Source organism: Leuciscus leuciscus (assembly GCF_965113295.1).
Source record: "Leuciscus leuciscus genome assembly, chromosome: 24".
NCBI classification, from domain to species: domain Eukaryota; kingdom Metazoa; phylum Chordata; class Actinopteri; order Cypriniformes; family Leuciscidae; genus Leuciscus; species Leuciscus leuciscus.
In genome coordinates this window covers 5,573,430-5,594,781 of record NC_138723.1, presented here as the reverse complement: position 1 = coordinate 5,594,781, position 21,352 = coordinate 5,573,430, and the positions used below count along the sequence as shown (strand labels likewise).

General features: G+C 37.0%; 1 protein-coding gene across 1 annotated transcript; it reads left to right on the top strand.

Moving 5' to 3' along the window:
• The first annotated feature begins 171 nt into the window (after nucleotides 1-171).
• sptlc1 (serine palmitoyltransferase, long chain base subunit 1) lies at nucleotides 172-20,402 on the top strand. Its single transcript, XM_082156859.1, has 15 exons — nucleotides 172-248; nucleotides 1,813-1,920; nucleotides 4,218-4,312; nucleotides 4,435-4,528; nucleotides 5,842-5,914; nucleotides 5,987-6,119; nucleotides 6,212-6,341; nucleotides 8,196-8,285; nucleotides 8,712-8,819; nucleotides 8,902-8,997; nucleotides 13,522-13,618; nucleotides 17,679-17,733; nucleotides 18,092-18,209; nucleotides 19,845-19,918; nucleotides 19,997-20,402. The coding sequence occupies exons 1-15, from the start codon at nucleotides 195-197 to the stop codon at nucleotides 20,088-20,090; spliced, it is 1,419 nt and encodes a 472-aa protein (XP_082012985.1). The 5' UTR covers nucleotides 172-194; the 3' UTR covers nucleotides 20,091-20,402.
• The last annotated feature ends 950 nt before the right edge of the window (nucleotides 20,403-21,352 follow it).

Here is a 21,352-nt window from a genome sequence, read left to right as displayed (position 1 = left end):
AAGAAGATCGTGCGATTCGTGCTGTAGGAAACAGACAGAACAAAGAGCGTTTATAATAACCTTGTGGCTCCAATGATGTTATAAAACATCAACAGAGTGGTTTGATTCTGAAATCCTGCACCGGCACGTGATCTCCACGCGATGGCGCCTCACATGAATCAGGGACGCGCACTCAGTCACATGACTCAGTCAAAATGGCGTCGGGACAACAGTGGGTGTTGGTGGAGATGGTGCAAGCTTTCTACGAGGTAACTACTAACTTTCTGCTTTTATTATTTATTTTGTAATTTTCTTAAATATCGACAGACATGTAGCGTGTGTTCGGTTGAACAGCACCGGCCCATATGATTGTGTTTGTGTATATTTCACACACATAATGTTCTTCAGTGTTGTAACTCCAGGAAGTGTTTAACACAGACAGGTGAGACTCACTCATCTACACCTGAGTTCACCACAGTCACTAAGTTATTACCCTTACTGGTAATACACTAAAAGCATGACATTAATATGGGCTCTCATAATTTTTTTTAATATAAATAAGAAGCTTTCAGAATAGTTCTGTCATGTTATGGTTGATTCCAAGTTATTGAAGTATTAACAACAACTGCATTTTGGTGTAAATCGTGGTAAATGTTTTAAAGGATTGTGTGTTTATTCTGAATCTGGAACTCCGTTTATGTCCTTTTTCTCTGTTGTCAAAGTGAGTGATTAACTGTGACCAAATCTATATGATATTTTTTCTGTGAATGCTTTATATTGATTGTTTGTGAGAGTTTTATATGAGAACTAAAGCAATACCCCCCCCCCCCCCCCCAAAAAAGTACATTCAGTAACTGTGTTATAATCACTGCATTGCGCAACTTACTGCAAGTTATATAAAACATTAAACTGCTGCTGTTATAAGACAAGACACTGATGTTAATAAGACTCATATTAAAGGGATAGTTCACTTTGAAATTAATTTTTGGTATGTTTTAGCTTACCTCAAGGGCATCCAAGATGTAGGTGTCTTTTTTTCCGCAGTAGTTTCAATTGTGATATTTTTAGGTCAAACCGTTCTTGTCTGTCAGTCATATAATGCAGGTCTATGGTCATTATCTCAAAACACAAGCACAGAGTCCAAATTAAAACGATATATACACTAGATGTCGCCTTGTCTACGGCAGTTCATTGGAACGAATGTCTTTAAGGCGACATCTAGTGTGTATATATCTATGCGCCAGTCTGCGTACACGTCAGATCAGATCACTTCGACATGGCTGTGTTCAAGAGGTAAAAACGATATAAATACTGTTCGTTTTCTCACACAAACCGCTCGTTTCGTGTCTTAGGCCATCAATGTGTACTTACGATGGGGAATTGTTTAATTTGGACGACGGGGAATTGTTTTAATTTGGACTCTGTGCTTGTGTTTTGAGATAATGACCATAGACCTGCATTATATGACTGACAGACAAGAACGGTTTGACCTAAAAATATCAAAATTGAAACTACTGCGGAAAAAAAGACACCTACATCTTGGATGCCCTTGAGGTAAGCTAAAACATACCAAAAATTAATTTCAAAGTGAACTATCCCTTTAATAAGTAGAATAAAGCATTCATCTTTAGGATGTCTGATAAGAGGTGCTTCATCTGGAAAGCATTGGATTTTAATTATGGTGTAAATTCATCTGATGAACAATGAAAACATTAATATATGATGTGCATCACAAGTGTTCATATATCACCATTATACATGGCTTATGAATGTGTTCAATCAGATGAGGAAGTGATACAGTTCGCTTCATAATAATGTTGATTTCTCCTCTAGGCACCGGCGTATCATTTGATTTTAGAAGGTATTCTGATCTTGTGGATTATCAGACTGCTGTTTTCCAAAACATATAAACTTCAGGAGAGATCCGACCTCACAGAAAAGGTGAGCGATCCTTCATTCAGACACTGGCTCGATGTTCGCTGAAGGATGATTTATGTATTACTGGGGCTATTTTGGATTCAATCAAACTTTTATTGTTCACCATCGTTCAAAAGATTGTGGCCAGTATGATTTTTTTATAAATGTTTTTGATTTTGAAAGTCTCTTCTGCTCACCAAGACTGCAATTATTTGTTTAAAAATACAGTAAAAACAGTAATATTGTGAAATATTATTACAATTTAAAACAGCTGTTTTCTATGTGAATATATACTAATATTTAATATATTTCTGTGATCAAAGCTGTATTTTCAGCATCATTACTCCAGTCTCCAGTGTCACATGATCCTTCAGAAATCATTCTGATATGGTGAAACATTTCTGATTATTATCAGTGAAAACAGTTTTGCTGCTTCATGTTTCTGTGGAAATGTTTGAGGATTTTTGGATGAATAGAAGGTTATTTATACCTTTACTGTCAATTTAATGCATATTTATATTTCTTTTAAAAAGTCTTACTGACCCCAAACTTTTGTTTTACTAAAGAATATGAAATATGATCTGATATCTGATATTTTGCAAGTTTTATATCCATGTAAAGCAACAAACTGCCATGATCTATCAGACTTTTTTTCAATAACCATTAATAAAATGCTGCACATTTATGTTTAAGTATTAATGTGAGTTGCTGTTAATACAGTTGCTGTTTGTTAACTATAATGGATTTTTATTCAATTAGTTGCCATTAAGCAAACTAAATATAGGGGTGGTCTTTGACTCTGATTTTAATTTTAAAGCATGCAAGTAATATTACTAAAATAGCATTTTATCATTTAAAGAACGTTGTTAAAATAAGACCATTTCTCTCTCTGAGCAATACAGAAAAAAGAATGCATACATTTATAACTAGCAGGCTTGACTATTGTAATGCCCTCCTCTCTGGTCTACCAAAGACTACAATTAATAAACTACAATTAATACAAAACTCTGCTGCTCGAGTATTGACAAAGACCAAGAAGAGAGAACACATCACACCTATACTAAAATCATTACATTGGTTACCTGTTAGGTTTCATATTGATTTAAAAAATCTTTTATTAGTTTATAAGGCACTGCATGGACTTGCTCCAGACTGTCTTTTAAAGGGGTGGTTGACTGCTTTTTTTTCTTTGCATGATTGTGTTTATGGGGTGCAATATAACATGTCTTCACGGCATTGAACTCGTGCAGATTCTGGAAGCTGTCTTCCGTAAAATGCGCAGCACAAAGAGCTAAATTACGATTGTAATTTTCAGGAACATAACCAAACATAAATTGTAGCCATTGTTGACGAACTACAGCGTCCGTAGGAAGCCCGAACACAGAAGACCTGACCGAAAATAGCACACTTTCGACGGCATGTCTACAGCTCTCTTCCTCTTCGACAAAGCCGCAGAAATATGGCCATGCCCACTTTTTTGCATATTCCGGAGGGAGGGTTGATGTAAATTTATGGGTTAGTTACGTATAAAACCCGGGAAGTATCTCGTTGTAGTCCCAGTCGAGTCGTTTTTGTAGGCATTAAACTTCCTGTTTTTTAAAAGACGATATCTCTGCTTACAATGAACTTTCAGCGCAGCAACTTTGCAGATACTGTTCATGCACCAACAGCAACATTACACACTATTTAAAATGAAAAAATTGAAATTGCAATCAACCACCCGACTCTCAGATCATACTTTTTAACAGCACCACACAGTAGAACTAAAAGATTTGCTTCCTATAATATTTCGTTTGTAATTTAATGTTTTTTTTCTTTTCTTTTCTTCATTTTAATACATTTCCATACATTTTAATTTTATTCTTGTATTTTACTTGTACTTGTATTTTTTTTTTTTTTTTTGTGCCTGTAAAGCACTTTGAACTGCATTGACTTGTTTGGAAAAGTGCTATATAAATAAAATTTGCTCGTTTTTTAGGGGGAAGTTAGAAAAAATAAATTTTCACAGACGTACTTTGTGATTTTAATCCGGTGATGTTTTTCTCACACAACCTCAGTAAAAACTCAACGGTCCTCTAATAAATCTAATCCGTCCGAATGTGAATGTCTGATTTCTGATGTTATATTATCTTAGCGCTTCTCCTCAAGTGTTTTTTGACCTTCCTGAGCCACCGTTTGCACTTAAGACAATTTAGAAATGTCTAAAATGAAATGACAGTGTTGTAATACTGGTAATGGTAATTTGACCCAGTTACTTCACGACAGGAAATGTGTCTTGAATGCATAAGCATTTGTTTGTGTCCTTTACTGGTGTGTTTCAGGAGAAAGAGGAGTTGATAGAGGAGTGGCAGCCTGAGCCGCTGGTTCCTCCCGTATCCAAAGATCATCCTTCGCTTCATTACGATGTGGTCACAGGGTACGTCAGCGAGCGCAGACATTTATTACATGAAACAATGTTCAAATCAACATTTCTGCCCCATATGGAACAATAATTACTGTGTAAATTACACTGAGTGAGGCAGTGTTTTTCTTTTACAGCCCTCCAAGCCACAAAATCATCGTAAATGGGAAAGAGTGCGTTAACTTCGCCTCATTTAACTTCTTGGGTCTGCTGGACAACGAGCGTGTGAAGGTTTGTAGCGGCGCAGACGCTAGTCCAAGTGCTTTTCCATTCTTCACTCTTACAGGCAGCGTAGCCGTTCCTGATTACAATGTGCAGTTTGATCATTAATGCTGAATACATCTTGATTGGGAAGGCGTAGTTTACACGCTCTTACTGTAAATACCTTACGGCTCTCTAAGGCTGCATTTATTTGACCAAAAATACAGTAGAAACAGTAATATTGTCAAAAATATTACCATTTAAAACGGCTGTTTTCTATGTGAATATATAGTAAAGTATAATTTATTCCTGTGATCAAAGCTGAGTTTTCAGCATCATTACTCCAGTCTTCAGTGTCACATGATCCTTCAGAAATCACTCTAATATGATGAAACATTTTTGATTATTATCAATTTTGAAACCAGTTGTGAGAACAGCATTTATTTGTTCTATAATATTATAAATGTCTTTAACGTAATTTTTCATCAATTTAATGCATCCTTGCTATTATATTTGCTTTTGTCCTCTTTTTTTTTTTGGACCAAAACAATGAGAGATTTTGGTAAAGTTTTTATTTGTTAACAACATTTTGAATGTAATAACAGTTATCATTTAATGACGTTGGTGTCGTCTCGTTTTATAGTCATGGAAAAAAAAAAGGTTGTCGACTAACATTTTTCTTCATACTTTTCTTTAACAAAATGAATACTAGTAAATGGGGCCTTTTTTTTTTTTTTTTAACTAGAAGAATTCATGTAAATAAATAGCCTTGCTTATTTATTTATTCACGCTGCTAGGCAGCCTGGACACCATGGACCAGATTTTCCCCTCAAAAAGGGAACCAATCACAGAACGGGGAGGGAGCAGCAAGACGATGACGACGTCTATGCGACACACCGAAGCAGTTTGTTTATATCTATGGATCCAACATGGCATCAGACGCGAAGTTACCTTTCGATGCAGCCTTAGATAGTGTTCTAAGTAGTTTAGAACGCAAGTTTATTTCGTCTTCTTCCTCGTCTAATTTCTGTCGCTCTACATACGTCATCTGGTATAATTGAAACGATTGGCTATGAGCACAGTACAGGCGCATTTTATAGACATTCATAGCGCCCAATAAACGGCTCTGGGCATTCGTAAACCAGGCCTCAAATACGAGAAAATTAACATGTGGTTCCCAGACCATGTCTCAATGAGAAGAGGTCTGACGTTAGCCAGGCTAGTAAATAAAGTGGCCAGTATAAAGATTTTGATATTCCCTCTGTTTGTGATGAACATCTTACCGTACTTCAACAAAAGCATTGCATCAACTGTGTCTTACAGTGTCATTAATCTGTTTTCAGTTGAAGGCGCTGACGTCACTAAAAAAATACGGCGTGGGAACATGTGGACCGAGAGGATTCTACGGGACGTTCGGTGGGTGGACGCATCACCTCAGCTCTGTCTGATGACACTGTGTTCAGTTTAAAGCATGTACATGTTCTGCAGATGTTCATCTGGAGTTGGAAGAGCGCTTGGCAAAGTTCATGAGGACCGAGGAGGCCATCATCTACTCTTACGGCTTCGCCACCATCGCCAGTGCCATTCCGGCGTACTCCAAGAGAGGAGACATCATCTTTGTGTAAGTTCACATCCACAGCTGAGCCAGGAACATCTTTAGAGATGATAAAGCGGATCCTGATCTGTGTGTGTGTGTGTGTCTGGTTGTCTCAGCGACGAGGCGGCGTGTTTCTCCATTCAGAAAGGCCTCCAGGCTTCACGCAGCTTCATCAAATACTTCAGACACAACGATATGGAGGATCTAGAGCGCCTTCTGAAGGAGCAAGAGATTGAAGATCAGAAGGTGAGGAGGGATTCGACCAGGTGACATGAAAAGAAATTCAATAAATAAAGCACAAAATTAAAGCAAATTTCCTGGTAAAACTGTATCAAATAATGTAGACTTGATTTTAAAGGTGCAGTAAGTGATTTCTGAGAAACACATTTTTCCAACACACACACACACACACACACACACACAGAGGAGACATCAAGCAAATATTCTCAAAATTGTTTAGGTGTTGATTTAAATGTTTAACAGTGTTTCTCAGAAATTACTGAAACTTTAAAGTACCCCTTTATTTTACATTTACTTCCTATAGACCTTATGCGCCAGAGAAACGAGGGCGCCGCCATCTTTAGAAGATTGTCTTTTAACTTCCGTTTTGCGGTCGCTCTGTATATATCTATGGTGCTGCTGTCCAGGAGTAACTAGCTTTTGAAGTGGATTTACATAATATAAAGTTAACGAAAGTTATCATGAGGATTGTAATGTTTAAAGCAGATTTCTTAACAAATGTCAGTAGACCGGGAAGATTTTAAAACGAGCCATTCATTAATAAACACGCAGAATCGCTGTGAAAATACAGACCGGAAGTCAAAAGACAACGTGCGCAGCGCTGAAAAGGGGCGGAGCTACAATAAGATCTATAGTAATAACAGTAAATGATGCATAATTACAACCAACTAACCCTAAAACTATAGCAAAAATAATTATTAGTATTACACAGTACATAAATACACTGTAACAAGGACACATTGAATTGATGTGTAACCGATTTTAACAATTGGGATTTGACTGGATCGTGAAAAGTTACGTTATCGGTTAGGGGCGTCACGACTCTCCAAATCCTCGATTCGATTACATTTTCGATTCTAAGGTCACGGTTCGATTCGATTCTCGATTTTTACATTTGTTTATTTTAAAGCACATGTTGCTATGCCATATTTAGACTAGACTTTTAAGCATAGGCGTAATTTGCGGGTGGGACGGGTGGGACATGTCCCCACCTCTTTTTGCTAAGGTCGATATTGTCCCCACCTCTTTTGAAACATCTCGCGGCACGAATGTACCAATACAAATAAATAAAATATCTCCAGTTAACTAGCAGAGCATCTAGCACTGAAATGTGTTGTTTTTGAAATCAAGTGATCAAAGTGTTCGTTGCCGCTGCGATCAGTGGTGCGGAGACTGTGTTCTCTTGTGGCTCGCGACCAGTCTTCACTCGGACCCGCACTTCAATCCGATGTGGAGACTCTCTATTCGTTCCGGTGAAATATTACAAAACAAAATGCACACAAACGTGTCCCTGCCTGATATACAACCACTGATATACATAATCGGTTTTGATGAGGAAAAGAAACCTATATGAGTGCGGATTAGAGCCCAGAACCTCTGACACGCTTGGCTAAAGTTCTGCCACTGGACCATTTAAATACATGCTTGATGTTGTCGGATCTATGTATTTATTCACGTGAAACTTCTCACCACTAACAACATATATTAGACCTCATTAAACAACAAATGAAACCCAATGTACAATGCTTGCTGGACATCGTAATGTTATTGTACTGATTTATGATTTAGTATTGTGTTAGCAATTACTAAATGATTTCTTTAGTAGAACATGCACCGATGTATCAAGCGCAATAAGATTTATTGTATGTACTACTATATATATATATAGTAGTACATATATTCATCTCTCCACCCTAACAACCACTTAGCGACCTTAGCAACGGTCTACATTTACTCAGAACACATAATGAAAGAGTACATAATGTTTTGAGTGCGGCAGATGTTTGTGTGTTGCTTTGCTGTACATGTAGACATGCTTGTTCATTCATAGTTATGTTGTTTTGATGTGTTGTATTTCAGAATCCACGCAAGGCGAGAGTAATCAGACGGTTCATTTTAGTTGAGGGTCTGTATATCAACACTGCAGATATCTGTCCACTGCCTGAACTGGTGAGATCATTCAGCCTGACGTGCATTCAGAGAATAATTCAGCTTTTCCCCCCCACACACGTTTTGTTTCATTTCACCTTTATGAATTTTTCACATCAATCTGCACTCCTTACTCCATAATGACACATTAACAGATTTGTGATAGAAAGAGAAAACTGAAATATATCAAGTGAGGTGCAGATTATTAAAAATGCATTAAAATAAAGCATTTCATCATAAGGCTGCAACATGAGAAGTATTAAAAGAAAAGGATCTGATGACTTTCTGAATGCTCTGTATACCTCTTCTAATACTGTTGTTTATAACTTTTATGGGATTTGAACAAACACCTGACCATAAATATTAAACTTCTGCTGCTACTTCATTGCACTGGTTGTGTTTTTCCACACGAGCTGGTGTTTTTAATGGCTGCATCTTCTTTTCCAGGTAAAACTGAAGTACAAATATAAAGTACGGATCTTTCTGGAGGAGAGCATGTCTTTTGGGGTGCTTGGAGAACATGGAAGAGGAGTCACAGAGCATTTTGGGGTCAATGTACGTAATGGCTTCAATAAACCGTGAACTTCTACAGGTCAGGTGCTCAGTTGTGGAATAATGATGCGTGTTTTAATTTCAGATTGATGATATTGACCTCATAAGTGCCAACATGGAGAATGCGCTGGCATCCATCGGAGGTTTCTGCTGTGGACGATCATTCGTTATTGATCATCAGGTATGATTACAAACCAATAACTGATCTGAACCATCCAACCTACTTTCTAAATTGGCTTTATTACAGGAATATTCAGCATAATGTCTGTTACATTTAACTCAGAAAGTCCTAATCTTCAAGGCTGTGTCCCAAACGAGGCACTATATACAATATGTACTTAACCGTGTACTGTATTAATCTTATAAGGTTATTTTGTCATCTGTCAATCATAGCCTGTTAGCCCCTCCCCCTCTGTGTCAGTGTCCAACATTCCACACTTAAGGCGAGACACTACAGGTGAATAGGGTCAAATTTGTACCTAGCAGATATCACCATGAAACTTTCCCAGTTGATTACCTACATTAAGATGATAAAAAAAGTATTAGAAGTTTTCTGTAATTTAATGTTTAAATATGCAAATTAGGCAATATCTAATTAAATATGCACTAATTTGCATATATAAAAAAAAAAATTGAGTATTGGATAAAGCCAGGTTAAAAATAATTTTTTCATTGTGTTCACATATTAGATGGGGAAAAAATAGCGAGGGATTTATGGATATCTACTTTTGTTATCCTGTAAATCAGAATATACTGTCAATAGCCTTAATAAAATTATTTTTGCCATGTTTTTTGGAATAAAATGTCATATAAATCAAGCTAGGAATAATATATTTACAAATCCCTCTGTAAATGTCTTCATAATATAACTGGGTACAAGACTGGAGGGTTTGGTGTATATAGGTGCTACTGAAGTGGAGATTTCGGACTTGGAGAATGAGAGAAAAGTCATTTTGAGAAAACGGGCTTTAAAGATTTATCATCAGCCAATGAGATTGTGCATTCAGCCCTTTTACTTTCACGATTGGTTGCTGATAAAAAGGAAATGAGCATATTTGGATCCGACAGGATTGTACAGGAGAGAGAGAGCTATCCAGCGGTGTGTGTGATGACAGGGAGCAGACAGAGATCGCGGAGCAGCGGGAGGATTAAGAACGCAAACTTTTGTTGAATTTCTGAGAAATCTACAGATGCAAACAGACAAAGTGTAGTAAAATAAAGACCTAAATGTGTATTTCTGACTTTTTTTCACCACAAGTCTGAAAGAAGACACGTTATTGAAGACAAATATCCAAAAATCTCAAAATTGACCAGTGAAAAAAAAACTATGTTTTTGCCTGCCGTGTCTCGCATTCATTTTTTCATTTAATGATCATCCGGGTGTTTAAAGTGCACACATTATATTTGTAATGTTCAGTGTGAACTCACTAATCAGGACATTTATACTGCAAAACGACATGGAATAGTGCACACAGTACAGGCCAAATGTTTGGAAACATTACTATTTTTAATGTTTTTGAAAGAAGTTTCTTCAGATCATCAATCCTGCATTTATTTGATCAAAAATACAGATTTTTTTTTTTTATATTGTGATATATTATTACAATTTAAAATAATTGGTTTTCAATTTATTATACTTTAAATTATCATTTATTTCTGTGATGCAAAGCTGAATTTTCAGGATCATTACTCCAGTCTATCACATGATCCTTTAGAAATCATTCTAATATGATTCATTATCAAAGTTGGAAACAGTTCTGCTGCTTAATATATTTGATGAATAAAAGGTTAAAAAGAATTGCACTTATTCAAAATAAAAAAATATTTTCTAATAATATAAATCTTCTTTACTATCACTTTTATCAATTCAGCTTTGCATCACAGAAATAAATGATATATAATATATCACAATATTAAAAAAAAAAATCTGTATTTTTGATCAAATAAATGCAGGCTTGATGAGCAGAAGAAACTTCTTTCAAAAACATTAAAAATAGTAATGTGTCCAAACTTTTGACCTGTACTGTACGCCAATTGTGACGCACCTCAAGATCCTCCACGTACACGTACAGTAGATTTCCACAGATTGTAACACCTTCATGGTCTGAAGCCGACGATATTACGTATGAATATTCCACATCCGACTTTGAATGAAAGGCTGAAGGCATAATACCTGGCTTCAGTCTAATGTCTGTTTACATCATCTCTGGCTTGCTGTCCATTTTCCCACACACACTCATTTTGACTCAGTGGCTCATGGGAAATGTGTTTACAGCAAATACCGGCAGCCGGAAATAATCCTGAATATTCTTCCAATCTGTATTTTCAATATTTGACGTTGGTTTTGTCTTTGTGTTCAGTAAGCAAAGGGGTTTTATTAGGCAATACACACTCTTAGCTGTTTGGTGCTGCGAATCTTAATAGATGTGGCTGCTTCTGACTCTGGTTATTGCTTGAATGATCAAAAGAGGCTTCGTTTGATGTATATTTCTGTACATATGGTTCTTATATTCTGAAGATAAAACTGTAATTATATACATATGCTTTTTTAAATCTGGACGTACGTGTGGAATTACCCTCATGTGACCGAATCTCTTTGATATGTGACCGAGATGCGAGTTTCTAACTACGTTTCTTTAAAGTATCTATAGTGGATGATTGACAGAAATCAATCTTTTGCTATGACATCATTCCACTTGAGTTACCATATGATGCATTTTGCCATCCTCTGTATTTATGAGGTTTGATTTTACTCTCATACAGTCATTTATTCTTTTCTCTGCCTATTTGACGCTCATATAACATGGTTTGCGAATCACATGGATCATATCAGATTCGTTCTTGCCTTTAATGATGTGGAGGAAGTGAATACACACGCTCTGCTGAAGTGCATATGGAGCATCAGCAGTCTGGGCTGTTTGCAGGTTTTCGTACACTTTTACTGCCCAGTTACTTTGAAAAATTGCCCCTCGAGACTCAAAACCCAATAACTCAGAGTGATGACCTGTGGCTCGATGTGAACAGCAAGCACTCGATGTATAGTCCACTTTGGTGAAGATTTGACAATGTTTATTAAATATACAAACAATTATCAGGGTTCGTACAAGGTGATTTGAAGTGCTTGAATTTGACTTTTTGAAATGTAAGTCCTGGAAAACCAGACCTAAATCTAAAAGATTAATGGTCTGGTGTCGGCCAATGAAAATCGGCCAGCTCGAGGGGCGGCACCAAGCATGCATTTGAAAATCTCACAGCGCGCAATTGGATAACACTACGACCAATCACAACAATAAACCCCAAACGCTTAGCTACCAGCGGAGCTAACTGGTAGATTAGACTCTTCCGGTTGGCAAAACAGCAAAAACGTCCTTCTTACAAAGGAAGGATTCGAGCGGCGTCTTCTGTTCCTCTTTTGGGAAAAAAGCCAAGTCTAACTCGTTCATTGTAGCGGCCAAAGCCGTTTCAAACAACTGGTGTTCATCCATAGCCATCTTGCAATGTTTACTAATGACTTCGACGTCACAGCGCTGTCGTCATCTCGCCTCTGGCCCGCCTATACCAGATAACCTGATGTGATTGGTGCAGCTCAGATCGAGGGGCATATTTAATGAGCTCCATTACTCGACACCAGAGTAACTCGCTGAGCAAATTCAACTTGTGCTCTCGCGAGAACTCTGGATTACCAGGGTAGGAAAACCCTTGAAAACGGCAATATTTTTGAAGAGGTACTTATAAATACAATATTTGAAATTAGTGTTTAATTTTTTTTGAAAAAGAAAAAAAAACACAATCTTTTCACATAAAATTCATGCTGCAGCCCGTCTGAGATATAGAGCTATTTCGCATGATATTAAGTTTATGATAAGTATATAATACAACTTTCATTCTTCAGGTCAATCATACATTCATGGAAATAAAAACAGTTTGAATAAGAAAGGCGATATCTTTGTCATAGTATCCTTTCCCATGCCTGACAGCGCTGGTCAATGGATTGATCTCGATGAAGTGAAACATCAGATACTATATATATATGTATGTATGTATGTATGTATGTAATTTGAGTTAAAAAACAACAACAAATAAAATAAATAAAGAGATTGTTTGATAAGTGCTGATTTTAGTCCTTAAAATCCCCAAAAGTAGTGCTTAAAGTCCTTGAAGGTCCTGGAATTTCATTTTATAGAATCTGTACGAACCCTGAATTATAATGTTAAAAATGGCAGACAAGTAAACAGATGTGGCAGTATTGATTTTGTTCCCTAAAGGGATAGGAAAGAGTTCAGTGGGGGAAAAAGCTGAATCATTAACAGCATATTTATCAAGTTTTGGTTCCAAAGACACTTAAGTTTCAGAGTGTTGCAAATATCCAGCAGTTTCAATCTTATTCAAATGGACCAATAATATTGGCGACCTTGATAAATGTGGTATTGTTGGATTCTGCAGGGGTGGTTAACAGCATATTTATAATCGTAAAGTTATAAGCATATTAATGATTAATAATAACCTCCAGGTGCCACTGTCGTCTCTGTCCAAATCAAAGTTGTGTTTAAATGCGATGAAATGTTGTATAGCTTCGGTTGGTTGTGAAAATCACAAAGATTTTATTTATATCAAATATAAAAATTTTCCCACTATTATTATACTCTAAATGCAATATGAATATTTTCTGTTGTGAATTGATTCTGAATGTTTGTTGTGTCGTCAGCGTCTGTCAGGTCAGGGTTACTGTTTCTCAGCGTCTCTTCCACCCATGCTGGCGTCTGCCGCCATCGAAGGCCTGAACATCATGGAGGAAGATCCAGGTAACATTTACTGACACTAAAGCAGGCATTGCATCTTCTCTAGCCATTTAGTATATCATTGTTTTGCTAGATGGGAGCATACTTCTAGATATACCTCTATATACAGTGGTGGCCAAAAGTATTAGAATGGTAAGATTTTTTTTTTAATGTTTTAAAAGAAGTCTCTCTATTTGATCAAAAATAAAGCAAAAACAGTAATATTGTGAAATATTCTTACAATTTAAAATAACTGTTTTCTATTTTAATATATTTTAAAATGCAATTTATTTCTGTGTTGGTAAAGCTGAATTTTCAGCATCATTACTCCAGTCTTCAGTGTCACATGATCCTTCAGAAATCATTCTAATATGATGATTTGATGCTCAAGAAAAATGTATTATTATTATCAATGTTGAAAACAGTTGTGTAAAAAAAAAAAAAACTGGATTATTTGATGAATAGAAAGTTCAAAAGGACATAATTTACCTGAATTAGAAAGCTTTTGTAATATTGTCACTACCGTTCAAAAGTTTGGGGTCAGTAAGAGTGTTTTTTTTTGTTTTTTTGGGGGGAAAGAAATGAAAGCAATTAATAATTTTATTCAGCAAGGATGCATTAAATTGATCAAAAGTGACAGTATAGACATTTATTATGTTGCAAAAGCTTTCTATTTCAGGTAAATGTTCTTTTGAACTTTATTCATCAAAGAATCCTGAAAATAAATTGTACACAACTGTTTTCAACATTGATAATAATAATTAATGTTTCTTGAGCAGCAAATAATCAAAATAGAATGATTTCTGAAGGATCATGTGACACTAAAGACTGGAGAAATGATGCTGAAAATTCAGCTTTGACCACAGGAATAAATTACACTATTTCAAATATTCACGTAGAAAATAAATTGTAAAAATATGTCACAATATTTCTGTTTTTGCTGTATTTTGGATCAAATAAATGAATCCTTAGTGAGCAGAAGAGACTTCTTATTATTCTATTCTATATATACACACACACCTGAATTACGGTTTTTCATCGTCCTTTATATAACATGACTAAGCATTTCTTTCTTTCTTTAACTTTTAACTGTGTTTTAGTTGACTGATTTGGCTGGACTTTAAAGAGACGCTCTGATAATCAGCTGATGTAAACCATATGCAGCGACGCTCAGACATCATTTTTAGCTGTGTTTGCTTGGCCAACACAATTACTCACATTTAGTTTAAGGCACTTGAATAAAACTCTTAAGTATGATCAGACTTTTGCTTGGCGGACTTTAAAAGGGTTGAAAATCCCATAGACTTACATTGACGAGGGAACCATGCCATATCGAAACACCAGATTATCCCCAGCTCTTTTAGACTTGCATTGGGGATCCTTTTGAAGGAACCATATAGAAACACTCTCAAGGCCAAGATATACTTCAAGTGAAATCGAGGAATGAACTGGTGTGACGTCAAACAAGATCAGGAAAAAATGAAGTTCGTTTGGAGTTTGAAACCATTTTCAATAGTGAACTTTCCAGGAAAGTTCGCTCCGGCAGGCGAAAGCCTTCGAACTGCCATTGGTCCGTGGCGATGATGTAATAGGAGGGTGTGGCTCTGAGGCTCCGCCTTCTTTGACGTGTAAATCTCCTGTTCAGTCCGTCAAGGTCGAACTACCAACTAAAAAGTGACACTGAAACAGTTTTTTCATCTTTGATACTGTAAAGCTGCTGATTTAAAGGGGTGGTTGATTATGATTTCACTTTTCTAACTTTAGTTAGTGTGTAATGTTGCTGTTTGATCATAAACAACATCTGCAAAGTTACAACGCTCAAAGTTCAAAGCAAAGGGAGATATTTTCTTTTAAAGAAATCGTTTTTTAAGCACTACAACAAACGGCTGGTAGAGACTACACCACATTCATCCCGGGTTAGTGACATCACCAACCCTATAATTTACATAAACCCCGCCCCCGGAACACGATTTATAGATTATCAAGACAGAATATGCTAATCAATGACTAGAAGATAACTATAAGCTACATAAATTCATTAACTACCCATTCAGAAATGTCCTGTTGCTTCTACATGTCACCTCTTTTTGAGTCTCTCCATCTTTGTCTGAATCCGGTTTGAACATAAAAGGCTAAAAGTTTTAGACATTTTCAGTGCATGTCTGTGTGAGTGCAAGCTGTTGAAGCTCCGCCCCCTGTGCCGGGAGCAGCAGCTCATTTGCATTTAAAGGAACATACCCAAACGGTGCGTTTTTGCTCACCCTCAAAAACTGACAACTTTAACATGCTATATATAAATATCTATGGGGTATTTTGAGCTAAAACTTCACATACACACTCTGGGGACATCAGAGACTTATTTTACATCTTGTGAAAAGGGCATTATACCACCGCTTTAAAGCGATCTACTGTATAAAGTGCTTTATAAATAAATGTGACGTGACTGGAGCGCTGAATCACAGAGCTGGTGCAAACACCCACATCACTGAGATCAGAGGCTTTCTGAACTGATGTTTTCTCACCGCTGTCATTTTAGCCGTGTGTTTATTTTGTTATTGACAGGAAAGCATGCCGCTATATTGAGACAGTCATTTAAACGCTGCTCGTCTGGATGTTCGCTAGGAGTTTATCACTGGTCAACTTCTTTTTACCCCAAAGCGAAGAACAAAAAACAACTTCATCGTCAGTATATCGGGGCCTTTAACAACTTGGTTAAATATTGAGGATGTTTATAGTGTTGATCAGTGAGTGTTCGGGCAGTTGTGTGTCTCTGAGCCCATCAGTGGTGTTTGAGTTGAATGAATGTTGAGAGACCATGTTCAACACAAGCTTCGGCTTCTCCCCGGGGGACACGAGCTTCAGACGGCTCTCTCAGTGGGAGTTGAGTGAGTCCAGCACCTCACCTTAGTGTGTGTGTGTGTGGATTGAGCTCCAGCCGCACTCATGCCAGGAGAAACTAACTGTTAGTTGAGCCTCGATCTTTTGCTCTCTGTAACATATTTTTAGCCGGAAACATACTTTACACAAATAGTTGCAAAGAGAGTGTCAAGCGCAGGGTCCTGTTTAATATAGGCCTACTTAATGTGCGTTCCTGCGTCACTGTGATCGTTAGTTGTGATCGACTGATTTTTAATGGCTGATACCGATATTTTAAAAAGCAGGGTGGCTGATGGCAGATATAAAGACAAAAATATGTGATATCACACTATTTAATTTAAAGGAACACCCCGACTTTTTGGGACTTAAGCTTATTCCCCGTATCCCCCAGAGTTAGATAAGTCCACACATGCCCTTCTCATCTCCGTGCGTGCCGTAACTCTGTCTGACGCACCCACCACTAGCCTAGCTTAGCACAAAGACTGGAGGTAAATGGCTCCAGCTAGCATACTGCTCCCAATAAGTGACAAAATAACGCCAATATTTTCCTATTGACATGTTGTGATTTGTATAGTCACAGCGTGTACGAAAAACAAGGTCACATGGGACACAGCCCTCTTCTAACCGTATACATACTGGGAACTATATTCTCATAAGGCGAAGCACTGCTACTTAGGCGGAGTGATGTGCTCGAGAATATAGTTCCCAGTATGTATACGGTTAGAAGATGGCCGTGTCTCATGTGACCTTGTGTTCCTTTAAAGAGAGTAAATAACAACCATAACTACGAAGTTATGTTAAAAATTATTTGCCAATGCTTTTGCGCTCTCTCACAAATGTTTTGCATTTTCCCGATTTGTCTGCTCGCAAAGAGCTCAAAAGGTTTCACGATTCTCGGGTGAACGCTGAACATTTGTGAGAGAGTGCAAAAGCAGTGACTTGTTACTTTTCTCCCATCTCATCTTTGTTTTTGTCCCAAACCTCAGCACTCAAGGGGGGGATCTAGCTTTCTTCAAATGTCTGTGCCATTAAACTGAATGTTATTCTTCAGGTCTTAACAACACTAATGCTGTGGCACCGTGTGCTTGCTCTCTTCTCTGACACATTTACCAATGCAAACAAATGCCATTGAGTCTAGTTAAAGTGCATTGAAGCGTGTTTATCAAACCCTCCCACTGAGTGCAGTGTTTTTCATGTTCTCTCACAGGCATTTTCAGGGTTCTGCGGGAGAAGTGCAAACACATCCACGACGCTCTGCAAGGGCAAGTCAATCCTTCTTCTGTCTTTCCATCAAAATGAACCTAAATGAGCCACAGATGTTCAGTAACCTGAATGTAGAACTGGAACATCACTTTATAGGAAAATCATGAGTGTCAAATATGATCATCAGGCTTTTGAGGAAGGTTTATTTGTTCATTTCTCAATCATCATCATTGTATTGCATTATATGTTTTAAAAAACCAAACATCGCCTATGAAAATAAAATCAGCGTTATTGTGAGCGGTAATAATAATCTGCCCGGCGACATGCCACATGTCCTCCTGAGCGAATGCCTCTTTGTTGTTGGCTGGTTCTGGACTGTGCGGTCAGGAGTGATGATGTCATCGGGGTGTATTGCAGGACTCCGGGACTGAAGGTGGTGGGAGAGTCTATTGCTCCGGCTCTACATCTACAGCTGGAGAACAGCACAGGATCCAGAGCAAACGACCTGAAGCTGCTCCGATCAATCATCGATTACGTACGTTCAACCAGCCAATCACAGACAAACGAGTCTCAAACATTTAGTCATTTTTACATTTAGTCATTTAGCAGACGCTTTTATCCAAAGCGACTTACAAATTAGGACTAATTTAAGCGAGTCATCATAAAGAGGCAAAAAACAACAACAACACAAGAAGTGCTCAAAATACGAAGTTCAGGTATTATTCAGAGTAGCATAAGCCTGATAAGTGATGTTTCAAAGGGAATTTTTTTTTTAATTTTATTAAAAAATATTTTTTTTTTATGAGGTTAAGTGCTCACGGAAGAGATGGGTTTTCAGCTGTCTTTTGAATGTTGTCAGGGATTCTGCATTCCGGATGAGGGTGGGGAGAGCGTTCCACCAGCATGGAACTGTGAATGAGAATGTTCTGGAAAGTGGCTTTCTGTGATGGAACCACGAGACGTCGCTCGTTGACCGATCGTAGGTGTCTGGTAGGGATGTAGACTCGTAGGAGTGAGTGAAAGTAGGAGGGAGCTGAGCCTGTGATGGATCTGTAAGCAAGCGTCAATGCCTTGAACTTGATGCGAGCAGCGAGAGGTAGCCAGTGCAGAGAGATGAACAGAGGAGTGACGTGGGCCCTGTTGGGCTCGTTGAAGACAAGACGAGCTGCAGCATTCTGGATCATCTGTAGGGGTTTGGTTGCACATGCTGGAAGTCCAGCCAGAAGAGCATTGCAGTAGTCAAGCCTAGAGATGACCAGGGCCTGGATGAGAAGTTGTGTTGCATGCTCAGTTAGGAAAGGCCTGATCTTCCTGATGTTATGCAGTGCAAACCTGCATGATCGAGCTGTCTTTGAAATGTGGTCTGTGAAGGTCAGCTGGTCATCAAACGTTACTCCAAGATTTCTGACCGACAGATCCTTCAGTTCATACTTCAAACATCAGCATATCGCTGAAACTATTCAGTCCAGAGAACAGTATCTCTGTAGCCTCATAACAGCTCGTATAAATGCGCTTCGCAACCCATTCTGCTTTTGTAATGTGAAGCATTTCGTAGCTTTAGATGCCAAAATGAACACTGAAAAGTTTGTGGTGCGTAAGATCACAGACGAAAGACAGTTATTAATACTTTTATTCAGCAAAGATGCATTAAATTGATCAAAAGTGACAGGAATAAATTACATTTTAACATATATTCACATAGAAAACAGTTATTTTAAATGGTAATATTATTATTATTTTGCAATGATAGTTCTTTCATAATATTACTGTTCTTACTGTATTTTTTTTATCCAATAAAAGCATTATTAGAGATCATAAAAGGCATCTTTTATGTTCAATAAATAATTAAATGTATTCTTCCATCAAGTCATATAGTACTTGTGTAATGAAATATGGGTGTTTGAACGTGGCTCAACCAATAGAATTGTCCATTTTTATAATATTAACCAACCCGTGGTTATATAACCAAAACAGGAACATTATTTCAGAGGCAGAGATACAGTGATGGATCAAATGTAACAAGTTTCTCATTATATTTATATATAATGTGCACAATTAGATCACAGACATTTAATAAACTAAGTTTTGAAAAAGATAATTTTGAATTCATGTTGACTTTCAGAAAGTATATTTGATGCGGAGTGATAAAATGTTCTGGTGATTTCTGTAGAGTTTGGACAGACGGGTCGCGCTCACTTTGGCTCGATACCTGGACAAAGAAGAGCGATTCCTGCCACCGCCAAGGTCAGCTGAGAATGATCTCATCACTTAAACCTCTTTAACTCTGAATGTCTTGACCTGAACATCTGCTGTGTCCCTCAGCATTAGAGTCGTCGTCACCGTCGAGCAGACGCAGGAGGAAATCCAGAACGCAGCGAAATGCATTCGAGAAGCAGCTGTGAACCTGCTGAAATGAGCACAGCATCACACACACACCAGCAGAGACATGGAAGTGAGAGTCATGGCTCGATGACCTTTGACCCTGAGGACCTCAGCAACACACTGAGCAAACCTGTTTGTATTATATTTATGTTGTTCAGTGCTCGGTGTACAGATAATGTGGATTATTTTAGTCTTCATTTCACGTTGAAATAAATGCAGAGCTGATTCTTCACGCTGTTTGCAGTCGCTGTTTCTCCATCAAACCTGTCCATGATCCGTTCAATGCCTTGAGGAATGATGGGAGATCTAAACTTATCAACAATAAATATACTACAATTTTTATTTTTTTTATAAAAAAACCTTATTATATATATATATACATACACACACAGTACAGGCCAAAAGTTTGGACACATTACTATTTTTAATGTTTTTGAAAGAAGTTTCTTCTGCTCATCAAGCCTGCATTTATTTGATCAAAAATACAGATTTTTTTTTTAAATATTGTGATATATTATTACAATTTAAAATAATTGGTTTTCAATTTATTATACTTTAAATTATCATTTATTTCTGTGATGCAAAGCTGAATTTTCAGGATCATTACTCCAGTCTATCACATGATCCTTTAGAAATCATTCTAAAATGATGATTCATTATCAAAGTTGGAAACAGTTCTGCTGCTAAATATTTTTTCATAACCTGTGATACTTTTTTAGGATACTTTGATAAAAAAAAAAAAAAAAAAGCAAATGTTTTAAAAATAGAAATCTTTTGTAACAGCAATATACACTACTGGTCAGTCATTTGGGGTCAGTCATTTTTTCTTTCTTTTTTTGAAATAAATCAATACTTTTATTCAGCAAGGATGTGTTAAATTGATAAAAAGTGATAGTAAAGAAGATTTATATTATTAGAAAATATATTTTTATTTTGAATAAATGCAGTTCTTTTTAACCTTTTATTCATCAAATATATTAGTCAGCAGAACTGTGTCCAACACTCATAATAAATCAGAATATTAGAATGATTTCTAAAGGATCATGTGATAGACTGGAGTAATGATCCTGAAAATTCAGCTTTGCATCACAGAAATAAATGATAATTTAAAGTATAATAAATTGAAAACCAATTATTTTAAATTGTAATAATATTCACAATATTACAGTTTTTTTCTTCTTCTGTATTTTGATCAAATAAATGCAGGCTTGATGAGCAGAAGAGACTTCTTTCAAAAATATATAAAAAAACGTAATGTTTCCAAACTTTTGACCTGTACTATATATATATAAATGT

What these genes read in the sequence shown, in the direction of transcription:
- sptlc1 (XM_082156859.1), top strand. Translation starts at nt 195, where the DNA reads ATGGCGTCGGGACAACAGTGGGTGTTGGTGGAGATGGTGCAAGCTTTC. An exon ending in AGGATTCTACGGGACGTTCG is followed by an intron (nt 5,915 to 5,986) that starts GTGGGTGGACGC and finishes CATGTTCTGCAG; the next exon opens with ATGTTCATCTGGAGTTGGAA. An exon ending in CATTCGTTATTGATCATCAG is followed by an intron (nt 8,998 to 13,521) that starts GTATGATTACAA and finishes TTGTGTCGTCAG; the next exon opens with CGTCTGTCAGGTCAGGGTTA.